The sequence below is a fragment of the Pseudonaja textilis genome, chromosome Z (genome assembly GCF_049901715.1).
Source record: "Pseudonaja textilis isolate UNSWEBS1 chromosome Z, rPseTex1.2, whole genome shotgun sequence".
NCBI lineage: Eukaryota > Metazoa > Chordata > Lepidosauria > Squamata > Elapidae > Pseudonaja > Pseudonaja textilis.
Genome location: NC_142008.1, coordinates 97,478,878 through 97,501,112, shown reverse-complemented (window position 1 = coordinate 97,501,112; position 22,235 = coordinate 97,478,878). Strand labels below are relative to the sequence as shown.

Here is a 22,235-nt window from a genome sequence, read left to right as displayed (position 1 = left end):
TCCAAAGTATTTGGACTCTACTAATTCACTGTCAGGCAGATCTGTATATAAATGGAGTATGTTCAATACCATTTTCACTTTCCCCAGAAATGGTTGATCAACTAAAACCATACTAAGAGCAAGCCATGTAATACTTGGAAGGTTTCAAAGAATCCCAGGGTAATGTTTGAGAAACTAAGGCCTCCCTTGCATTGGTGAATCTCAGTGTTCATGACTCTACCTTCAAAAGAATCCTGAATTACAATGATTTGTGTGGCACAGATGCAAAGAAAAAGCCATAACTCTCCCCCACCCCCCCAAAAAAAAGAATATTACTGCCCATTTACAGTTTGCAAAAGAGCCAGAAGGCTGTTGGAAGAATATCCTGTGGATATATGAGACCAAAATAGAACTTTTTCACTTGAATGATAAACATTGTATGGCAAAAGGCAAATCTAGCATTTCAGCATAGGAACCTTCTCCAGTCTGTGATACATGGTGGTGGCAATATTATGGCTTGTACTCAGGGGTGGGATTCAAAATTTTTAACAACCGGTTCTGTGGGCATGGCTTAGTTGGTGGGCATGGCTTGGTGGTCATGTGACTGGGTGGACATGGCTTGGTGGTCATGTTATTGGCTGGTCGTGGCCAACTCAATATCACTCACATCGAGGCACACATCTCCTCGCCTAGCCTCTCATGACTGTGGGATGCTGCAACAGTCATAAGTGTGAAAAATGGTGATAAGTCACTTTTTTCAGTGCCATTTTAACTTTGAATGCTCACTCTACACAAGCAAAGTACCAGCAAAGGAGGGGAAAAAAACCCCAGAGAAGTTCCTGAGACAGGAAATCTGGTCGTGCCAAGAATGTAATAAGGGTTAACGGAGAGGCAGTTTCTGTCAGCAACACCAGAATGTTTCCTTCCTGCCTTCCTTACAGGATTAGGCCAGTAATTTCTTCTAACAACCGGTTCTCCAAACTGCTTAGAATGTTAACAACCGGTTCTAGCAAATAGGTATGAACTGGTAGAATCCCACTCCTGTTTGTACTGCTTTACTGCTTCTGGACCAGGACAGTTTGCCAACATTATGGATTTTGATTCCTCTGAGTGAAAAAGTCCAGGACCGATCAACTGTTATTAAAAGCAATCATGTTATGAATTATCTTTTTACAGGAATATTGAAATTCAAAAGGGTTCATGAACTTTTACCTGTTGTATCTAAGCCCTAAATTTTGAGCAGAAGGAAATTTAGATGGAGTCTTGCATAGATAGATAATCATATAACTATTACTAGCATGCCAAATAAAATGATCCTGAAAACTGTCAATTCATGATAGCATATATTTGATATTCAATAAGGGCAATTCATTATTCTGAGAATTGTTTAAGTTTTTAAAATAGTTTCAACTGGAATGTATTTATGATTGTTGCAGTGTCCTGGGTTCATCTGATGGTCTTTTGCCATCTTCTGACAAGCAAAGTCAATAGGGAACCAGATTCATTTAATAACTATGTTACTAACTTAACAGTGATTCTTTTAACAACTGTGGCAAGAAAGATCATAAAATGAGGAAAATTCACATTCTATTTTGCTTAACAATGGAAATTTGGGGCTCAGTTGTATAGCCGAGGACTACAATGTGTGCGTGTGCGTATGCATTTTAAACAAATGCCTTAAACTATACTGCAGTATTTCTGTCAATTCCTTGAATGGAATTTAGAGACTGAGAACTTTGCAATGAAATTTCTCTCTTAGGATTCATAAGACGTTATGCAAATTATTATCAAAGTCTGTGGAACTGCACAGGGGGCCACCCAGATGAACTTTCCTTTCAAAGGGGTGATTTGATATACATTATTAGTAAGGTAAGTGTTATTAAATATGTATTTATATGTCTTATTTATAAGTTGTTGAAATCAGCTAGGAGGCAAATAACTATTGAACTCAGCTAGGAGTCTAATATCAGCTAGGAAGTAAATAACACAATTACTTCACATAGTTAAAATCATAATATAATGTCCAAACAAATAACTAAAAGAAATACACTAGGACAAACCAGGAACTGAATACCTGCTAGAATACCTGGTTTTAATTGCTTTTCTAAATACTAGCAGAGATGGATCCATTCTCACTTCCAGATCCAAAAAGTTAGAGCCACTATTGAGGAGGCCTTTGATGAGACCCATCTCTCTCAGCCCTCACAGAGTGAGAGGCTGTCACCAGATTCTCTAAGTGTTCATACCGATCAGGTAGATTCAACCTTAGCAAGATGTTGAATGATATAATATAAAGCAGTACTATGAAGATACTAAAAAAAAAGATGATAAGTGCTTTGAATTAAGCCTGAAAGCCAATCAGGAGCCATTTCAGTGAATACATTAAATACAGTGAATACATTTAATTCTACGTTAATTGATTTGTCCCTTCAGGAGTCTTGCCACCGCATTTGGAACCATTTCTAAATATAGTCCCATATAGAATGCATTATAATGTCTGGCTGTGATAATCAGGGCATGAGTCATCTTGATTAAAGTAGGGGTGTTAATCATGCAGTAGCTAGAGCTGAGCAAACCCCCTCTCCCCACCACCACAATTTCCACCTGCTAATTCAGTTGAAGGGCTCCCAGATCATATACCAACTCCTTAGCTGGGAACATTACCATGTAAAAAGTAATTATTGGGAAGAAATGCTTTAATGTTTATTAGTAGCAAGTAGTGTAATTTTAGTTTAGTTTTAGTTGTCTTGTTTTGTCCCAGTAATATCCTAACCTCCAGTTACCAATGCATGACTTCCACAGCATCTCTACCTCAATCTAGCAATATATAATTGGGCATTATCAGCATACTAATGATCTTTCACCCTGAATCAGCAAATAATTTCTTCCAGTGGTGCATGATTAAAAACAGAAGAGAGTATCAAACTCTGGAGAATTCCACAATAGAACTTGCAAAAGCCCAATCTTTCAGTCACATTTCAACTTCTTTGAAGTCCTATATTACTATGTGTCAAATATTTGGGTCACCAGGACCCTCCCCCAGGGTTGGAATCTCCAAGAACCTGCAGCAGTTTTTCCATATATCTTTGTGCCCAAACCCCCAGGACCAAAAAGAAAAGATAAACAAAGGGCATATTCAAACTGTATGAGAGCAGATTGTGATTTCAGGCAGTCAAACTGTGTTGCAATTTTAATTCTAAAGTTCCTGAGATAATTCCAGTAATTTTTGGATGGCATAACTATTGCATCAACTGCCCAGGACATTCTTCTAATCTTTGCTAATAAACTTGCTGCATAAACAATACTGTACAGTTACCATTTTAAACTCTAAACAGATGTGGATTCCAGTGGAGGAGAAGGTGTGCAGTTACAAAATGACAGAGTTTAGAATGGCAGGAAAGAAAGAATTAATTGGTTTTACTATTGCCTTGTTTTAAAATCTTTAAATAAACATTAGTGCACTTAGGATGTTGAGAAAAGGGAGATATGGAAGAGAATACATGTAGTTTGTGGAGGAATATATTCATCAATGTCTAGGTTGGCCAATGTAAGAAGGGTGTCAAAAAGGAAAACTATGTTCTATGATGCAATCTTCTTATTTGACTGCAGCTAGTATTTTTTTCCCATGAGGGTGCTGTAAAATATGTAAAAATGAGTAATATCTGCAATATACGTGAGTCCTGTTATGGCGCTCAGTAATTATTATGGAAAATTTCTGAAACTGGAATACCTTGAAAACTACAGTTCTATGTAATAAAAACATCTGTATCTTTCTGTTCTCCCTCTCTAATCCAGAAAATTGCTCCTGGAAATTCTTATTTCCTGTCATGTAAATATGTATAGTAATAGTTTATCTCTATGAGCATGTGAGCATGTGTTTAATCCCTCAAGAATCACATAGTTAATTGAGCTGCTTGGTCAGATGTGAGATAGGAGCTAGAAACTACAGAAATGGAAGATGAAGAATTGGTTGGGAATATGAAGTATTTTCTTTACCACAGATATGCAAATGAAGAATGTGTCTTAAGTAAAGATCTAGCTCCCAGAAGCTGGATATCAGATGACAAAAACCTGACTTCCTATGTAATTACTCATATCAGAGCAATCAAAGAAAAGAAGTAGGAACTTCAGAGTTGAATCTACACAAGAAAGACCTACTTCTGTACTGAGGAGGAGTAAGCTCCAGACTTAAGTCTTTTTGGGTCCTAATGATTTAAGATTGGTCTTGAAAGTCAGTTCATGAAGATACAAACATGCTGCTACCACAATCTAAGTTGTCTTCCTCAAGCCCTTTTTAACATTGTAATATAGACCAGTACTTGCCAGTACCTTAAAGATGTCGTATTTATAAGAACAATTATTTGAAACAAATTTCAGCTCAGCCATGTGGTTACACAGCACTATCAAGGCAATTGGACATTTCCTATGCTAGAATTGAAATGAAAACTTAATATATGCCTATTTTTTCTTATTCTTATGGTTCCTGGGATTTTTATTGTATAATATGTTGACTTTGTATTTTGCTGAGAATGGGGAAGAACAAAGTGATAGGCTAAATAATGGAGTGGCCCAACTTTCATAATCACTCAAAAGCCTATTCTATGTTCCCTTCTTTGTACTATGTAGTTTATGAAGTGTATTTCACAACATTTAGTTATGAAGTAAAAATAAAGAAATAAAAAAATGAGATTTGCTTTTTGTCCCATGCAAAATTTTGGTCATAGGACATTTCTCTATAGACTTTCTCAATTCTGGAGGAATCCTTGAAGTAATGTTGCATAAAATAGCAAAAAATATAAATATTCCATAATACAATTTTACTTTAATCTACACAATCCATAACAGCAAAGTGACAGACCAATGACTGAGTTACAGTGCATGAAGCTACCCACTATTTTGAGTGCTAACACAGTGGCATCAAAAGTTAAAAATGCAAGAGTATTGTTGTACTTTGTTCTTTACATGCTTTCCTTACATTGTAGCTAGGTTTCCAGGAGACATTAATGCATTATACTTCAATTAAATTTTACAGCAGATACCACCTCCCCCCAAAAAATCAATATATCACATAAACCAAAATCTCTCTATAATACTTTTCAGGAAGTTGCTCCCAAGCAATTGGAATTTCACCCAGAAGCCACAATTGGTCATTTTTTAATCTTTTTTTTTTAGTGCAGTAAAAACATATATTTTGGAAACATATTTTTTTAATCAAAGTAACTTAATTTTAAAATAGGAGGATCATTTAAGTTTTATTGAAAATCTTGTAACAGAGGACAGAATTCTTTCTCTCTAATCTTTTGTGAGGAACAAGGACATCTTAAATTCATTAATATCAATATGAATGCTTCTTATTCTTTGGGTTCCATGCAACTACTTATTGGAAATATTTTAACAATTTTCCAGTTCTTACAATTTCAGGGGATGAAACTTCAAATAATGAAATGATGGCTTTTTAATAATCCAGGATCATCTTGTATTCAAAATGTACTTTTAAGAATAAGCCATCACAAAATGCATTCTTAAACCCTTCAACTTGTCTATTAAATTTAATGCTCTGAGGAAGACATTTTTATCATGTAGATCAATGTTTTTCAATCTTGGTAACCTTAAGATGGTGGACTTTGACCCACTGACTGAGAAATTATGGGGGTTGAAGTTCACTCATTTTAAACTTGCCAAAGTTGACAAGTAGACACTGCAGGTTTTCATGTAATATCATAGACTAGTAAATGCTGCCTTCCTGCCTTTCTCTCTTAGCACCCAAGAGTATGGCCTTGTTTTCATTTCTTTGAATGGAGCTCTATCACTTCTTCCTTGGGAATAACCAAGTGCTCCTGAGTGCTTTCCTTTCAAAAAATAATTTTGTGAGGCAATAATGCTCACCTATGATTATTGAAGAAGCAAAGGTAAAATAAAGCTTGGCAGGGTTGTTAAGGGTGGCAAGCAAGTGGGTTGGGAGAAGAAGAGAAAAGGGTGTTTGAAATGCCAGTTCACTCTGCTGCATTTTAATTTCCTTCTCAATCTTGTCCCAATTAATTTTGCAAAATTAATCTTGCCGAAGCAAGTGTGGCACAGGCGCCGAGGCTTGCTTTTTCTTTTCTTTTCTTTAAAAAAAAATGCAGAACGGTTGCTGTGCCTTGAACATGAAATAGTAGCTAATATAAAAATCCATCTGGTGTTATTTGAAGTGCATGTGTCTGCTGCTAAGGTCCTGTCTGACATTTCATGCATCAGCCATGGGAGATGTGATTTTTGGGATGGGAAAGAAGGGGGGGAGGCTTAGTTCGTTATGATTCAATAGCAAATAGGAAAGACGTGTTCATTATGTTATGGGACAGGGGGGGGCTGACTAAATTAACCTCATATATTTACTGTAACTTTAAACTTTATGGAATGGAGATTCTTTCTTTTCAGCAGTAAGGTAATCCCAATCAAATAATAATAATAATAAACTGTTCTACTATTGGTATTTGAAATGGCATTTTACATTGCATCCCACACTACCAAATTCAATAAACAAGATAGAGAGATAAAGATTTAAATTCTACTTTTGTGTGCATACAATAATGTGATCTCTTCCCTAATAATATGAGTTGTTTTTCATATCAGTGATCCTTGCTTGGCCACCAAATGGCTAATTTGACAAGGAGTCTTTATATTAACCATTATACCCCATATCAGCCTTTCCCAATCTAGAGTCCCTAAATATATGGAATATATATTTTAAGTATCCTAGCAATTGTATATATTCAAAGTATCTGAAAGGCTCCTGATTAGTGTGAAAACTTAATAAAAATGTGCAGTAAATAGTTTAACAGCCCTTTTTAAACACAAAAATAACCCTATTGAGAGAAAGCATTGGGAAAGGGTAGAATTTTAATTCCCTTCCTCTTACTCAGTTTCTCTGCCATTGATGCAGGTTTTCAGGTTGAAAAGGGTCTTTGCATTTTTGTTCCCTGCATGTAATGTGCAGTTTAGTCAACATCATAACCTTATTGTGCAGTTCAGTTAACTGAAAATGATGTTACATAGGAATTGATATGTGAATCATTGGCATGAGAATTTGTAGGGACATCATATTTTACATTTTAAAAACATCCTTTTAAATATTATGCATCTGTACCTAAAAAGGAGATTGGTCCAAATGTAGCCATTTTTAGAATAAAAAAAATATAGCCATTAAGTTAGCTAGGATCCATTCTAACTAAATCTGAATCCAATCCAATATTGAATATTTGGGAAAAGGTAGGAAAAATATTTCCCAGGTCTTCTGATCCTTAATGTTTGCATTTTCACTAAATAGTGGAATTCTTAAAGATAAATCAAAGTATAAGATATAAAAGTTACATTTGGCAAAAATTACGGGAATAATAAAATTTATTTATTTATTTAGTATATGGCATATGTTAGCCAGGGATCACTGAGGTGGCTGTCTGTGTCTGTGAAAGGATTTTTTGGACGTGGGACACTTGAATGCCTGTAGGCATTCAGGGGGGCTCCTTTCTTGTCCCTGCGCGGTTTATTTGCTCATGGGAATCGAACCGCCGAGCTGCCAACCTCAACGGTCCACAAGCCCAACATCTTACCACGTGAGCTACTGCAGCCCCCTAATAATAAAATAATAGTGCATTATTACTTAGTTGTAAAAAAATATTTAAATAAAAAATAATATAAATATTCAAATCCTGAACTATATTGACTTTTCCACCCATATCTGGATATCATTTGTCCACATTAATGTGACATAAACAGTGTATCTTCTTATAATGATTACTTTAATTTTTCAATACTGACGCAGAAAATGCATAATTAGAATTTAGCTGCCAGGGTTTTGATAATTTTCTGAGTGTTAAGAGGTTTTATTTTATTTTATATTATAATTTTCTTTAAAAGCTTCACAATCATTTAAAAGAACCATTATTCATTTTGAAAGTTAAAATCACTGCATTGTGATCCAAAATTGTATTTGGTAACATCTACGTTTTTAATAGCCAACATCTTAGAAATCCAAATCATATCCATTCTTGAAAAAGATATGTGTTTCAGAAAAATCACACAATTTTTATATCTCCATATATCAACAGATTACAAATCCCATTAAACTTAAAAAAATATAATTTACCTTGTATATTTTTTAAATGTTCTCATAATGTACCTTGTATATTTTTTAAAAAATTCTCAAAAGTAGGGAAGCAACCTCGTTGCAATCTCCCAGAAAACACCAATTTTCATGCAGAAAAGCCAATAATTTGTCTATGTTTATAAAATACTATTTAATTTTGACTGTGTACATAAATTCCTAATATCAAAGTCTTGGTCCCCTGTAAAGCAATGTCAACTCCAACTTATCTACTATGATCATCAGTCAATATGAGTTTTGGATATAGGTGAGGATTTATATACAAGTAACTCCTTTTTCATTCCTGTTGAAATAGATTCTTCAGGCAGATTTTTGTGCTTTATATCTTTTTTCCCTAATAAGTGTTTTTGTAAGTAAATCCCATATTGTTTTAACTTTTTCAAATAATGATTTTTTTCTCTTTTAGAACCATTGCTGCATTTGTATTCTACATTAAGCAATTGTCCATAATTAGGCAATACTTTAAAACGTCATCCCTATTGTACCCAATGTTTTGTTGTATTTGTTGTAGAATTTGTTTAGTTGCATCTGTCATTGTCACTTCCATTGTATTTCCTCCAATTCTTTAAATTTTCCCAAAAATATCTCTTGTTTTCTGCATAGAGTTCAGTTTAAGAGGAAAAAAACACTCTTTCTCATCCAATTGAAATTTTCTATTTAAGTTTATCAAGAAAAAAAAATCTCTTTTCACTTATATAGTATTCTAGTTGGAATTTACTAAAGAACAATTGCTTTATCAATCCCTAGTCTAGTATTAAAATGCTGCTACAAACTTGATATCTAATACTTTTTCTAACAAACTGCACAAGGACATATCATGGAACATTTCTTAATTTTGCAAAATATGTATTAATCATATAAACTTTATAAGTCCCTGTCACAGTTTAATCTTCCTCCCAACCCAGGAAATTAGACAGGTTTAACAAGCTTTTGTTTTATATCTTCTCTATGTTTTAAGGAATTGCTCTAAATCTTAAACTAAATTATTTTTCTCTCAGTTCCAATAATGCCAAATTGTCCAAATCTTTCTCCGGCTCTTTATTTATAACTTCTTTCTTACTTTCCAAAATTTCCACTATGTTAGTAATTTGTCTTTGATCTTCAACCAATTGTCCTACAGACTCTTCAATCTTATTGACTTCTTCTTTCCTATCTCTTTTTTAAATCCTACTTCTGTTTCCTTTTTTAAAGTATCAAAACTATTGGCAACCATTAAAGTCATTTCTTTTGCCAAATTGCCCAAACATTTTCTGCAACAAATCTGGTGAAATAGCATTCCCTTTAAGTTATTTAAGTGAACCCCTCCTTCCTTCTCCTAAATTTGCAGCTTTTCTTGTGACTGTCATAATGAGAAGATAAAAGTACAAAATTAAATTTTAAATGGATACTCTATCTTTAAACTTTATCCGTATTAGCTCTTTGTAGTTATAGTGACACAGTGTCTTAGATACTATTTATTTGGGAAAAATAGCTTAAGATCAATAGAAGAAACATTCCCTATATATTAGGGTACATTTGAATCTCTGTGATTCATCTAGGCTCTTGGTCACTGGAAAATATCATTCAGAAGTCATCAGAAAACTAGGACATGTTAGCCACTGAATAATTTAAAATTTGGACTTCAAGGGCAGGAAGGAGCAAACTCTACTATGCATGGAGTTTGGAATAGATTTTTGCTTTTTAAGATTCCCAATCACTGGCATTTCAGGCAGATTGTATGACTTAAAATGGATTTTGCTTCAGTTTGGGTCATAGTCTTAGTCTTTAGGTCATAGACCCAAAACTGTCTTTGACTCAACATTTCCAAATAGAAATATAATTACTGTAGGTATCCTTTGTAAAGCCCAGCCTTGATCAATTAAGTCTTAGCATTTTTATCTAATGTGGTTCTTAAGATCTCTTGTTTTAGGAAAGGCATATCCTGTAAATGTTTGACAATATCATGTGCTTCAGTTTTGGTTTGATATTTTTTCCCTTTAAATAATGTTAATCATTCCTCTTTATTGTGAGGCTCCAGCATTAAAACCTGGACAATTTCACTGTGCACAGCCAAGCTGGAGGTGTTAAGCCATCAGCATATCTCTTGTGCCATTGATAATGCTGTTCTGGAGCTCCTCACTAGCACCATTAACAGAACAGTCAGTGGTTATGCTCAACAACTTGAGTCAGCTTGCATTCTCAGGTGCTTTTAAATGACACTAGAGGCTTGTAGCAAAGCTTGCCAGTGTTGGCAGCTGGGCTTGGCCCTGGTGTTACCAGATGGCCCCATTTTTTTTTCTTTAAAGAACCATCTCTTTCATTTTTCCCTACACTGCTTACAACTGCATTGCATTAAAAGTTGGTTAGTACAACTATGACCTGCTCTGCATTCCTTCAGGTAGTTTTACAACAGAAAGACAGTTTGATATATTGCTATAAGTGTTCATTTCTATATATTTTGGTGAGTTCAACAACACTTTGCAAATCACTCATTCAGATATCAATGTCTGGCATCTATTAGAAGGATTATGAGCTAGAAAGGAACCAGAGTATTACTGGCACAGAGTGATGAGTCTTATGAATTAGACAAGCAATGATTTCCCTACAGGTATCCAGCATACCATGTCTAAGGAATGTATCAATATCACATGCAATTGAATTCAGCCCAGCCCTCGGAATTGTGAAAACTTGAGAGCTCAAATCCTGGGAATTACAAATATATCCCTGTAGTTTTCTTAGCAGCATTTTGTTACTATTGCTTTCTTTTGTTTGCCACCCTTTAACTCCCAGACACCCTTCCCTGTTTAACTCACAGCTCTGGTATTTCCTGATGGTCTCCCATCCAGATACTAAATCATACTTTATTTAGATGTTTATGATCTGTTGAAATTAGGTAAGTATTATAACTTCCTGGGGATGTTTAAAAAAAATATTGAATAAAAATCAGAGCAAAGCAATTATGGGAGAATATATTCTCCCATAATTCCCCAGGTCGTATAGCCATCACTGAGACGATGTAAGTTCATCTTCAATGCCATTATTTTATGATGTTTGGATGACTCTAAAAAACAGCCTATGTCACTACTGGTAGTTGGGCTGATGGGAATACATTTCTAACTATGTTTTGTTTTAAACTATGTACCCGAAAATATAATATTTGAATGAATTTGAATGCCAGAAATGGTTGCAATTCTATGTCAGGTTGTATATCTTTGCTTGGCATCATACGTAGAATAGTTTTTAATCACATGTTTTGTGCATGTTCAGAGTGGAGTGGCTGGGACCTTCTTAGTCAAGAAAATGTTCTTCAAAAATTAGAATGGCTTACGATCCTCAAAGCTAAATTTTGAATATCTTTGTAGAATGTTGCATGGCTTGCTTGAATGGTCTAGAATGTGTTCTGGGGAGCTACTTAATGTATCAAAGGAGATTATTTTATTCTACCAGAATTTTGAGAAGTACTGGTAATAGGCTCATTTTGTTAATCTTCAGTATGGCCAGAGACTGATAAATTGATCATTATCTTTTGTAGCAAGCAGATGGTTTGGCCATCTCTTTTCCCATTATATAATTCTGTATATCACATATTGGAAGGCTCCTAATTGTCTTTCCAGGCCACCCTTATTTTTAAAAAGCTTCAGCCAGCCATAAAACCCCACCAAAAATTGAGGAAGTAGTATTATACTCAGTGAAATTGAGTGTTTTTGTATTTGGAGACAATTTTCCATGGCAATAACTAAAATGTAAAAGGAAAATAGCAAATAAAAATTGAATGAAGATACATTCCTATCATCTCTAGTAACAACCAAGCTGGCTGGGGATGAGGGGAACTGTAATTCAACACTAGAGGGCACCAGTTTAAGGAACTCAGACAATGCCACTGCTCTGCAGTCATCCCATAAGTCACCCCATTTCCCCATCCCATAAATCAAGAATGAAGATTTTTATATTTGAATAATTATTTTAAAATCAATCTGTCTGTCTCTGTCTCTCTCTGTGTGTGTGTGTGTGTGTGTGTGTCTCCCTCCCTCCCTCCTCCCCTCTCTTTTTCTGTTGGAAGTGATAAGACAAACAAAATATTCCAATATTATTAATTCGGAACTGTTGCTTTAAAGTACAATCCTATTTTCATAGATCCTGAAATGAAAGGAGGAGGCGGGTGACATCTAGTGGTCTTTTTGTGGGAATTTAGGAGTCAGATGCAAAGCATTGGATGGGGGTGGCAGGGAGAGCAGGAGTGAAAGAACAGTCAGATGGTGCTATGAACCTTCATTTCAACTAAGACTATTTTGGTAAGTTGCTGTTAAAAACCTACATATATTTCCTCTTCCTTCTACCTATACCCCCATCATGTCATTCTTAATAAGCTGCATTGTAATGAAAAGATGGCTAGAATGGTGAGGGGGGGGTTCCCATTAATAACCCTCATGGGGACAGGAGACTATAGAATCAGAAATGCTTGGGAATAGATTCTGAGGTCAGCTAGAAGGCAACGGTCATTCACCGGTCAAATTCAGGCTTAAGGCTATTTCCCCACCCATGTTCCCCCCTTCAGAGAGATTCCCCTATCACAGCCCCCTTCATCTTCACCCTCAGACAAGAACCAACCACCCAGAAATAACACCCCCCCCAAGACGATTTATTTCACCCATGTAGTTTTCTACACATAGTTTTCTATAAAGGTTATGTAGTCCCAAATTGGGCAAAGATGAAATAATATAATCCCACGTCAGTAATAACCCATTGCTGTCCTTTGGGTGTGGCATTCTAAAATTAATATCTGTTTATAACATTGAAATCCTCTTCTTTTCCTTTAATTCTGGTTTTGTTTTATGCCATGAACATAAGTTGACTATTCTTCTGAAAATATAAACATTCTTATTATTATTGTTGCCTCCAAAATTGTCAAACTATCCCACTGTATTTAAGAAGAGGAGTGCTGTTTACTTCATACATGTTAACTGATCTAGAAGAAACACCCTTCACTAGTTTTGCATTTTTACAAATGTGGCCCTGGTCCCCCCCATTTAACATGAAAGGAAGAATATTGAAAAAATGGGGAATCCGTGTTTTTATCCATGTTTTTTCCCTGATTACAACTATATCATGCAGTTCAAAAATATGAAATAATCTTCAGAATATTCATTTTCAAAGGCTCACATGTAGCTTCTGTCTCTTTCATATGATTTCAAAATCTATACTTTCAGCTATCTTGGATATACTGTACATTTCACTGGCATTCAAATAATAAACAACAAAGCTATACAACAGACATACAAATACTCTTTTATCCTGTATATTAATTAATTTGGAGAAACTGCTACCACCTGCTTTTATAACCAAATCATTAATTTGGATTATCCCCATTTCACTAATAAGCAAGCACAGAAAGTCTCAGGGAAAATCCATCCTTTATTATTTTGCTTTGACAGAGGGCTTAAAGCTTGTTAAAACTAATCTCCCATCTATGATCTTCAAGTATGAACTCTAGGTCAGGGATGGCCCTATCATGAGGCAGTGAAGTAACAGATTTTAGTTACCATTAAGGATGGCTGGGTGAGATATTTATAGGTCTGACATATTGAGGAAATTTCTGCCTCCCAGTGAGTAAGTTATGTGTTTAAGAAGTGGTTTGTCATTTTTTCCTAAACCCCATCTCCTTTGAGTTGGAATAGAATATCAGAATCCAGAAAATCATTGATGTGACTTTCTGTGAAGTTTTCTTCTTGTCTCCAGAGAAGATGGAATTATAATTTATAATTGATCTCCTCTGGCTAAAACTATGCCAAATTGTGCCCACTCTGTTAGCCTTTTCTAATAACACATAGGAATCTTAATATCCAGATATTGTAAGATTGCTTATTTCTAGACACAATCTTTCATTTAAATATCTCTTCTAGAATATAACAGTGCCTTATATAATAAGAGACTTTGCTTTCAGTCAATTCATTTCTAAATTATCTTGTTCATTGTGGTAGGTAATATTTAGTTTTCTATCTCAAATACAATTTTCTTGTGCTAATGCAATATTTAGATATAATATATGTATAGTTGTATGTGTGCAATTCCACCACCCTGTTTATTTTATGCAGAAATTTATCATGGACCCTGTAAAAGTCTTTATTCCTTGTCAGAGGTAATAATAAATGCACTGCTAAAGACAGTAGTTTAATTCCTTATACCTCCCAATCTGGCACAGAATAAACTCCATTCATCTCTGAGTAATTTTTTATCACATAAATCTTTAAAACATATCATTGTAGGCTGTTGAGGCTGAAATATTGCAAATGTATTAGTTATGTAGTGTATGTAGTGGATTCAATGCATTTCCATTTGAATATATTATCAAGGAAATGTGTGTCTTTAAATATGACATTCCTTCCATTTTCCAAAAGCAGGTTTATAACAAACTCTTGACTAGAACCAACTTTGCTTTTATTAGACAAAGATTTAGTTCTAAACACTTTACTAATCTTCCCAAGTTGGTTATGAGGAGCAAAGAGAACTAGGTTATAAATTGACAATAGAAATGTTAATAATTAGTCATACTGATTATTTCTTGGGAAGATGATACTAGTAGAAATAAATGTTTTGTTTAAGCTATTAGTTCAGAAATATGTGCAACACTGGTTCAGCCCAATCTTTAGCCAGAAAATCTCACATTTGCTTGATAATTTTTTCTGATATTTATTTTTTTAGTAACCTGTACTGCAGTCATAATCTAATTACAGTTGTGCAAAAATATTTTAAAATCATATTTTAGAATCTCTTTTTTTAACATACCAGAGTTGCCTGTGCATTAGTCACAAAACTTGTTTTCTTGTAAAATTATTTATTTATTTAATCAATCTCTTAGAACTTCAGAATATAAATATATATTGTTATTTAATTTGGCCGTGATCAAGACATTCTTAAAAGAACAACAACGTGAAAATCAGTGCGTTTAGAGAGCAGGAGATAATTATAAAACCATTTCCTGATCCGTATGAGATGCAAGTAACATTTAAAAACCCGATTGATGTCAGTAACATTTAAAGTGGTTGGTGCCACGAAATGTCACATGCGGCCTTGGCTTTTCATTAGCAGAGAAGCAAATAGATTGATGGGATCGGGGGTTACAGTTCTGGGAATAAAATAAGTTTGCCTTAGCCCCATAACTCTTTTCAAGTTTACTGGTGTAGTCAAAGGTGGGGGTGGGGGGGAATAGAAGGGGCGGCTGATACTGGAGAAACTGCTTTTGCTTCATTTGCTATAATCAAGAATAAAATTTGTATGAACTTTCAGGAGCTGCTATTGTGTCAAAGTGGTAACGAATCAACAGTTGAAAAAAAAAAATTAAAAGCTGGCTATTAAATGCTGCACAAAAGAAGCTAAATCCCACAGCCGTGAGAACTATCATTTACAAGGAGCCGGGTCTGAAAGATAAGCGTTACAAACACAATTAATATTCAAACATTTTCCCATCAAAGGAATTCTTCCCGCTATCAGAGAATCCGCAGAAGAGAGTTTGTGGTAGAGTTGTATGATTATAACCTATCTTTTTCTTTTCTTCCTTTCTTTTCCTTTTTCTTTTTCCCTTGCCTACTCCATCTATAAATGAACAAACATCTTGATTTTATGGCTTCTTTCTTTGTTAAACTGAAAGGTGGAGGATGAGGAATAAAAAAGGAAAAAGAATATATGAAGAGTCAAAACAAAAAAGATCCCCAAATATTATGATACTGAAAGTCTAACTAACACTTTAATTCCACATTCATTTGTGTTTTAGCAATGAAGTTGTCACAAGCCATAATGCAGAATTTAATTAAAATAGCATAACGAATCTAGATATATCCTGCTATTGCTATCTCCAAATAATAGCTTGTGCTGTTGATTTTTTTTTAATGAAATGACAGTTTTGAAGGTGCAGCTGAGCTGATACAAAAAAATAAACATTTTAACTACTGCTGTCAAAAATGGACCCCCCCAAAAAGGTTTTTCTTCCTGTTTTTTCTTTGGTCTATTTCCTTTGCCATTCCTCAAATTGTCCTTGAGTTCTTTCTTGTGCAACTGAAGGGAAAAGCAGCAAGGAATTGGGGAGTACTCTTATTTTTTTCCTCTTTTATTTGACTTACAGAAACCTGGGAAATATGATGAGAATACCTATTGTCTTGGACAATGTTGACATATGACTAAATGTAAGGGAAGGAAAATGTGAGGATATTTCCAGATGATAGATTCTTATGCATAAACTTATGACTTCAAAGAAAGTCAGATTAGCAAGTTACCCATGAGAATGTTATTGACTCTGTAGTCTTCATCTGATGTGTGGGCTGTTGGGGAAAAACACAATAGGAGTATCCCATGTATCTAGGCCACAAGGATCAAAGTATTGCATCAGAATATCTCATCTATGAAATTATGAACATCTGGATTTTGGTAAGACTCCCTTTAAAGCTAAAAGACTAAGAGAGACAGGCTGCTTAGAACATTTCTGAACACTTATGCTGCTATCTGTTCTTTCTGGTAGAAATTTTTTTCGAATTAAAATGAGAGTAAATATAGCATCATACATTTTGGGCATTTCTAGCATCATAACCCCAGTTTGTCTCAGATGTAGAACTATTAAAGGACATCTAGTTGGGAAAAGAGCATTTAAAAAATCTCATTTTTCAGAATATTCAATTGTTACCATTGCTGTCATCTCACAAGTATTGGCTTTCAGAACTGTAATTGAATAAGTTGTGCTGAACTTGTTCCAGCCCAGCAGGTCTTTGATAAAAAAAAATGATACAGTAGGCCAGAGAATGGAGTTTTAAACGTATTTCCTATAGTACATAATATTTGTCCATAAACAGGAATTTAATAATATTTTCCATTAAATGTGTTCTTATATGTGGAAGGATCATAAATAATTTAAGCATGCCTAATTTTTGGTCCCATGATATTTCTCTGTATACCTTCTGCTATTCCCTTCTCTTTTGCTCCATTCCGTTTCCCTTTTTTATCCCTACTTTTGCATTATCTGACAATTTATAACGTATTATTAGTTGGTACTGCTAGTGTTATTCTTCTTAACTCTGTCATAAACATGTGTATATATGGATCTTGTGTCTGGTTCATTGTAATAGAAATGCATAACAATAGCTATATAATGCATGCATTTTATACATGTTATCACTGTACCAGAGACTGAACAGTTAGTAAATTGTTGTAGAGCAGTTTGGTTTTTCTTCAGTGTTTTTTCACAATCAAGAGCCCTATAGTCATATTTAGAGGAATCTTGAAATTAATGGGATTGATTTTTTTTCAATTTCAAGTTCTACTGATTTATAATAAATCTACTATAGATAGAACCATATAAATCTGTTAATTTCAGGGGATGGACAAGATGCAGAAAATACTACCGTGCAGTTGTTTTCTTATTTTTCCTCTTTTCACCTTTTTTTAGACAGCAGAAAATCCCAAATATTTCAAGAAAGAAGTGGAATGTTAATATAATTTTCATTATAATATATAAACTTGGCCCTTATTTTTTTAGAAAATTACTATTTTTCTACATTATAATGAGTTGTGATCTATTGAATGACAACATACATTGTATGGTGTGTAGATAATATCTACAAATCAGTATTTGTGTTTGAATTAAGAGTTCCAGCATAATTTTGAAAATGTATCTTTAGGGGGAAAAGTTTTTCATTATTACCATTTCTCCACAGAAGGCCTGCACCCAGCTCAGTTTTCTAGTTTTCCCTAAAGTAATTAATGTTTACATATCCTGAAATAATTCAAATTTCAATATGCTTAAAATCATACTTAAAAAGCCACTTGGGCCAAATTTTAAATTTTCTAATGTGAATAGAAAAAAAATGGTTAAAGCAATGCCATGTTTGGAAAATTGACTTATAGGAATATAGAAATATGGATATCTGTCTGTGCTGCACTAATCGTCCATCTGTTCCAACAGAGTCAACATGCTTTAATTTTTTTTTAGCCTTGAGGTAGGAGTTTTTGTAGTCCCGAAGAAGAAATGGTAACTGGAAGTCTGGGTGAAATACAATAGAAAACATAAAAAGACTTAAATCTTCAACCTCAGTGAGGTAGAACAGCAATTGCAATACTGCTTGAAGATTACAGTGCAAGAAATCTAAATGATAGAGCTAGGAGCTGCTAATCTGGAAATACTACTACTATGCCTTTACTTTATTATGCCTATACTACTCTTAATTTGCTATGCCAATTACTATGGCTTTAACAGGTTTAAAGATTAAGGGCACTTCCCCGTTAGGTTCTATGCCAATTTGAAAGAAGATCCAGTGTGATCCCATGACATCAATTGTATTCAAGTTTTATTTCTGGTTCAGTTGCAGCGTGTATTTGAATTAAGTGTGAAGTAGTTCTGTCTTTGTAATGCTACTGCTTTAAAGAACTTATAGCTGGACTGTTTTCTCCTACACATGTTTTATTTATATTTTATTATATATTTATCTCTTTTCTCACATTTGTAAATAAATAAAATATAGGTCCTTCTCAGGTTTATAGCCTAGCTTAATGTGTCCAATTTGGTCTTCTTGGTGAGCTTTTAAAATTATAATTGCCAGAAACTAATCCATATTGAAGCTCAATTTATTTCACAGATATTTTCACTGATATTACATAAATGAAGCAGTGTCTTCAATGCATACATAAGACTTTGAATATAATCCAAGTTTACCAAAAAGCATATGTTGGCTTTTTCATGATATCAATATTTATTTAGTTGTATATGTTAGGGGATAGTGGTGATAGATATGTATCATTGTTACACAATAATTATATTTAAATGACTATAAAAAGAAAGCCCCATTTTATTTATGTATTTAAAGAAGTCTCTGTCTGAAATGCAGTTTAATGATAAAGAGCCACGAGAAGGCAGACCCGACACACGTGGCAGACAGAGAGGTGTGGAAGCAGTACTCAAGGACATTAGCGGACCTCGCCCGAGCGCGAGACAAACGCTGAAGAAAAAGAAGAAGAAGAAGCCACGAGAAAAGAGAAAAAAGTAAATTGAAAATCAGTGGTCAGTAATTGGATAGCGAATCGAATAGCGGGAACGCAGGTCACCTGATCAGAGTATTCTCCAAGATGTATCAATTTGTATTTACATTATAGCATATATTTTCAGTTTCTATACCTTATATTATATACAAATCAGCATTCTCTCTTGGGTAATGTGCAAGTAGGTACACTGTTCAAAGGTGATTTTAGTAAGTATGGAATAATGTTTATGGATTGCTGGAGATATTATGACTGGCGAAAAATCCAAATGCTACTCTTGCCATAGTATCACAGGAATATCTCCAGAATCATTAGATTATTTTTCGTTGATCAAAAAGAGTTGATAAGTGATTATCAATTATTTAACAAAAACTGTTTATCCAAATTATCAAAAATATTTTGGATTTGAATAAATATGTATTTGTGTATGTAGATTGTTGTAATATATGGTCCATGATATGCTGATTATTTATCTACAATATAAGCTCAGCTTCTTCTTGGCATCACAATTATATGACAAATATTTGGGAAAGCGCAGTTATTTATGTAAGTGTTGACATGCAAAGAAAGGAAACAAAACAGCACTGGAACTTACAGAAAAGGTGGTGATACTACAATTATTAGCCAATTAAATCTATCAAAGAAGAGGGAGGGAGGGAGGGAGGGAGGGAGGGAGGACAGAGAGAGAAAAGTAGATAGGTAAGAAGGTAGATAAGTAGGCAGGCAGGCAGGCAGATAGATTTTATGCATAGCTTTTTGTTTTTTCCTAAGGTGAACTTGGAGATGAAAAGTGGTATTCATTCAAAAAAAAGTAGGTGGGCAAGAAGGCATTTCCAAACAGCTCTATCAATCTACAAATTTACATTCTGAATTCCAAATTCAGATAATGATACAATTATATATTCTAAGTGACACAGATTTTAGTGAAAATAACAACATTACATTTTTAATATGAAATTGCCCATAATATATCAGCAAAAAAGTTGTAGTTCTGATGAAACTATAATTGAATATTATTGTGGTTCCCAGCATTACTTTCCATCAGCCTTTGGCTAGGGACTTGTGGCAGTAGAATGTACAAATTCTATCCATGCAGCCCACATGCTGATACAGTCAGGCAGAGATTGGCAGTATTATATAACACAGGCTGAAAAATAAGTTGGCAAATTATTGTGGCTAAGAGTGGAAGCAATATACCAGAAACCTCTAATTTGGTCTTGGCCTTGGGCAAAATCCTTGTTTTCAGATGCAGTTCATATGCCATTAATTGAACATGTTAAAACAAACATTGATCCCCGCAAGGGTAAACCAAAATTAATTTTGATAACTTGAGGAAAGCAATACTGCATTCTCTTTTTATAATTCTTTATGATCTACCTGGCCAAACCCAGTTTTAAGAAATAAATAATTAAAAGAATGTAGAAATGAGAGCTTTAAAATGCCCATGAACATCAAATTATTCTAAGACAAACTAAGTAGGCAAGCAGTTAAGGATATGTTGTACCATATTTTTATTTAAATTGTAATAGATATTTTTAAATGTGCAAATTTTCTGCAATCTGTGACTATTTGGTTTTGTTTTAGCTGTATATAAATGGCAACGCTAAGTCGTGGAGAAAATAATTATTCTAATAATCAGGTTTTACCAGTGGTGGGATTCAAAAAAAAATTTCTACCGGTTCTGTGGGTGAGGTTGGTGTCCGTGGCAGGGGAAGGATACTGTAAAATCTCCACTCAGGTGGTATTTGCCGGTTCTCTGAATTACTCAAAATTTCTGCTACCGGTTCTCCAAAACTGGTCAGAACCTGCTGAATACCACCTCTGGGTTTTACTCTGATGAGGTCCAATCATTCCCAGTTCTTGATTTCACTAATATGGATCATCCTCAAGTAACTGGACTGAAGCATGTTTTGAACTTCTGATATGATATGAAATATTATCAGATGAAAATGCTCTAATACCATTCTCCTATCTATAATCTGGAAATAATAATATATTGCTGATAAAAAAAGGTGTAGAAAGAATTATGTAGAGGACTGTACCAAATTAAACAATCATTAGGGAATCTAATGTTTAGTGCTATTCTCTACATACATGAATGCAAAATAATTCCTGCAGGAAGAGCAGTATCCAAATACTTTTCCTTGATGCTCTAGATTTAATTGTTAGGGAAATATTTAACAAAAACTTAGGGAAGTGTTCAGAAGCAACATCCTTTGTAAGAGTAATATGCATGTTGCATCAAGGAAGCACTGTATAAATTATTTATCTGTTGTTCAAATCATTTCTCTGCATGATTTTTCAGACAGTCATAGATATACTTTTACAAAAATAGTTCATGCTTATAAAATTCTGCAGGTGACTTAAAATGTTTCACAGTAGACTTAATACCTAGTAGTGAATGCTGAGAGTGAAAGAAAACAACATCAGAGATGTGGGTTTGTCAGTAAGCTGTTGCATTCAGGTCAGATTCCATCCACAGATCGCACTACCAACTTTAAAAGTTATTGGACTACTACATATATTTAAGCTGCTTCTCCATATTGTGTATTGTGAATAAATTAATAAATAGCCATGAATGGTGATCAAGAGACAAGGTGTGATAATTTGAGCCTTTGAAATTCACAAAGGAAGGGCATGGCATGGGTTCATAGAATCATAAATAGCTAAATAGAATAGAATAACAGAATTGGAAGGGACCTTTGAGGTCTTCTAGTCCAACCCTCTGCTCAGGCAGGAAACCCTATACCATTTCAGACAAATGGTTGTCCAATCTCTTCTTTAAAACGTCCAGTTTTGGAGTATTCACAACTTCTGGATGGTTATGGTTAATAATAAGTAAAATGTCTGTTTAAAATAGATTTAATTCTTAGAAGAGCAGTAGGCATGATGTCTAAAAAAAGAACCTCCTTGGACACAGATTCAGACCAAGGCAATTAGCTGCATGAGATGAAAGAGGGTGGTTTCTACTTCTTGGTACCATCTGCTCTCTAAGTGACTTGTAGGTCAATACCTCTGATGGGGCAGAATCCAGCCCCTGTTTTTAATCTGAGTTGGTTATAGGGCTCAGATGAAGCAGGGTAGCCGAGATAGCTCCAGTAGAACAAAACAGCTGCTA

General features: G+C 34.4%; 1 protein-coding gene across 1 annotated transcript in view; it reads left to right on the top strand.

The window, feature by feature from the left end:
* SKAP1 (src kinase associated phosphoprotein 1) overlaps positions 1-22,235 on the top strand; it is a 502,719-nt gene that overhangs the window by 454,304 nt on the left and 26,180 nt on the right. Inside the window, exon 10 of the mRNA XM_087915468.1 lies at positions 1,739-1,848. Within this exon, the coding sequence (XP_087771594.1) occupies positions 1,739-1,848 (110 nt within the window). The remainder of the gene's footprint in view (positions 1-1,738; positions 1,849-22,235) is intronic.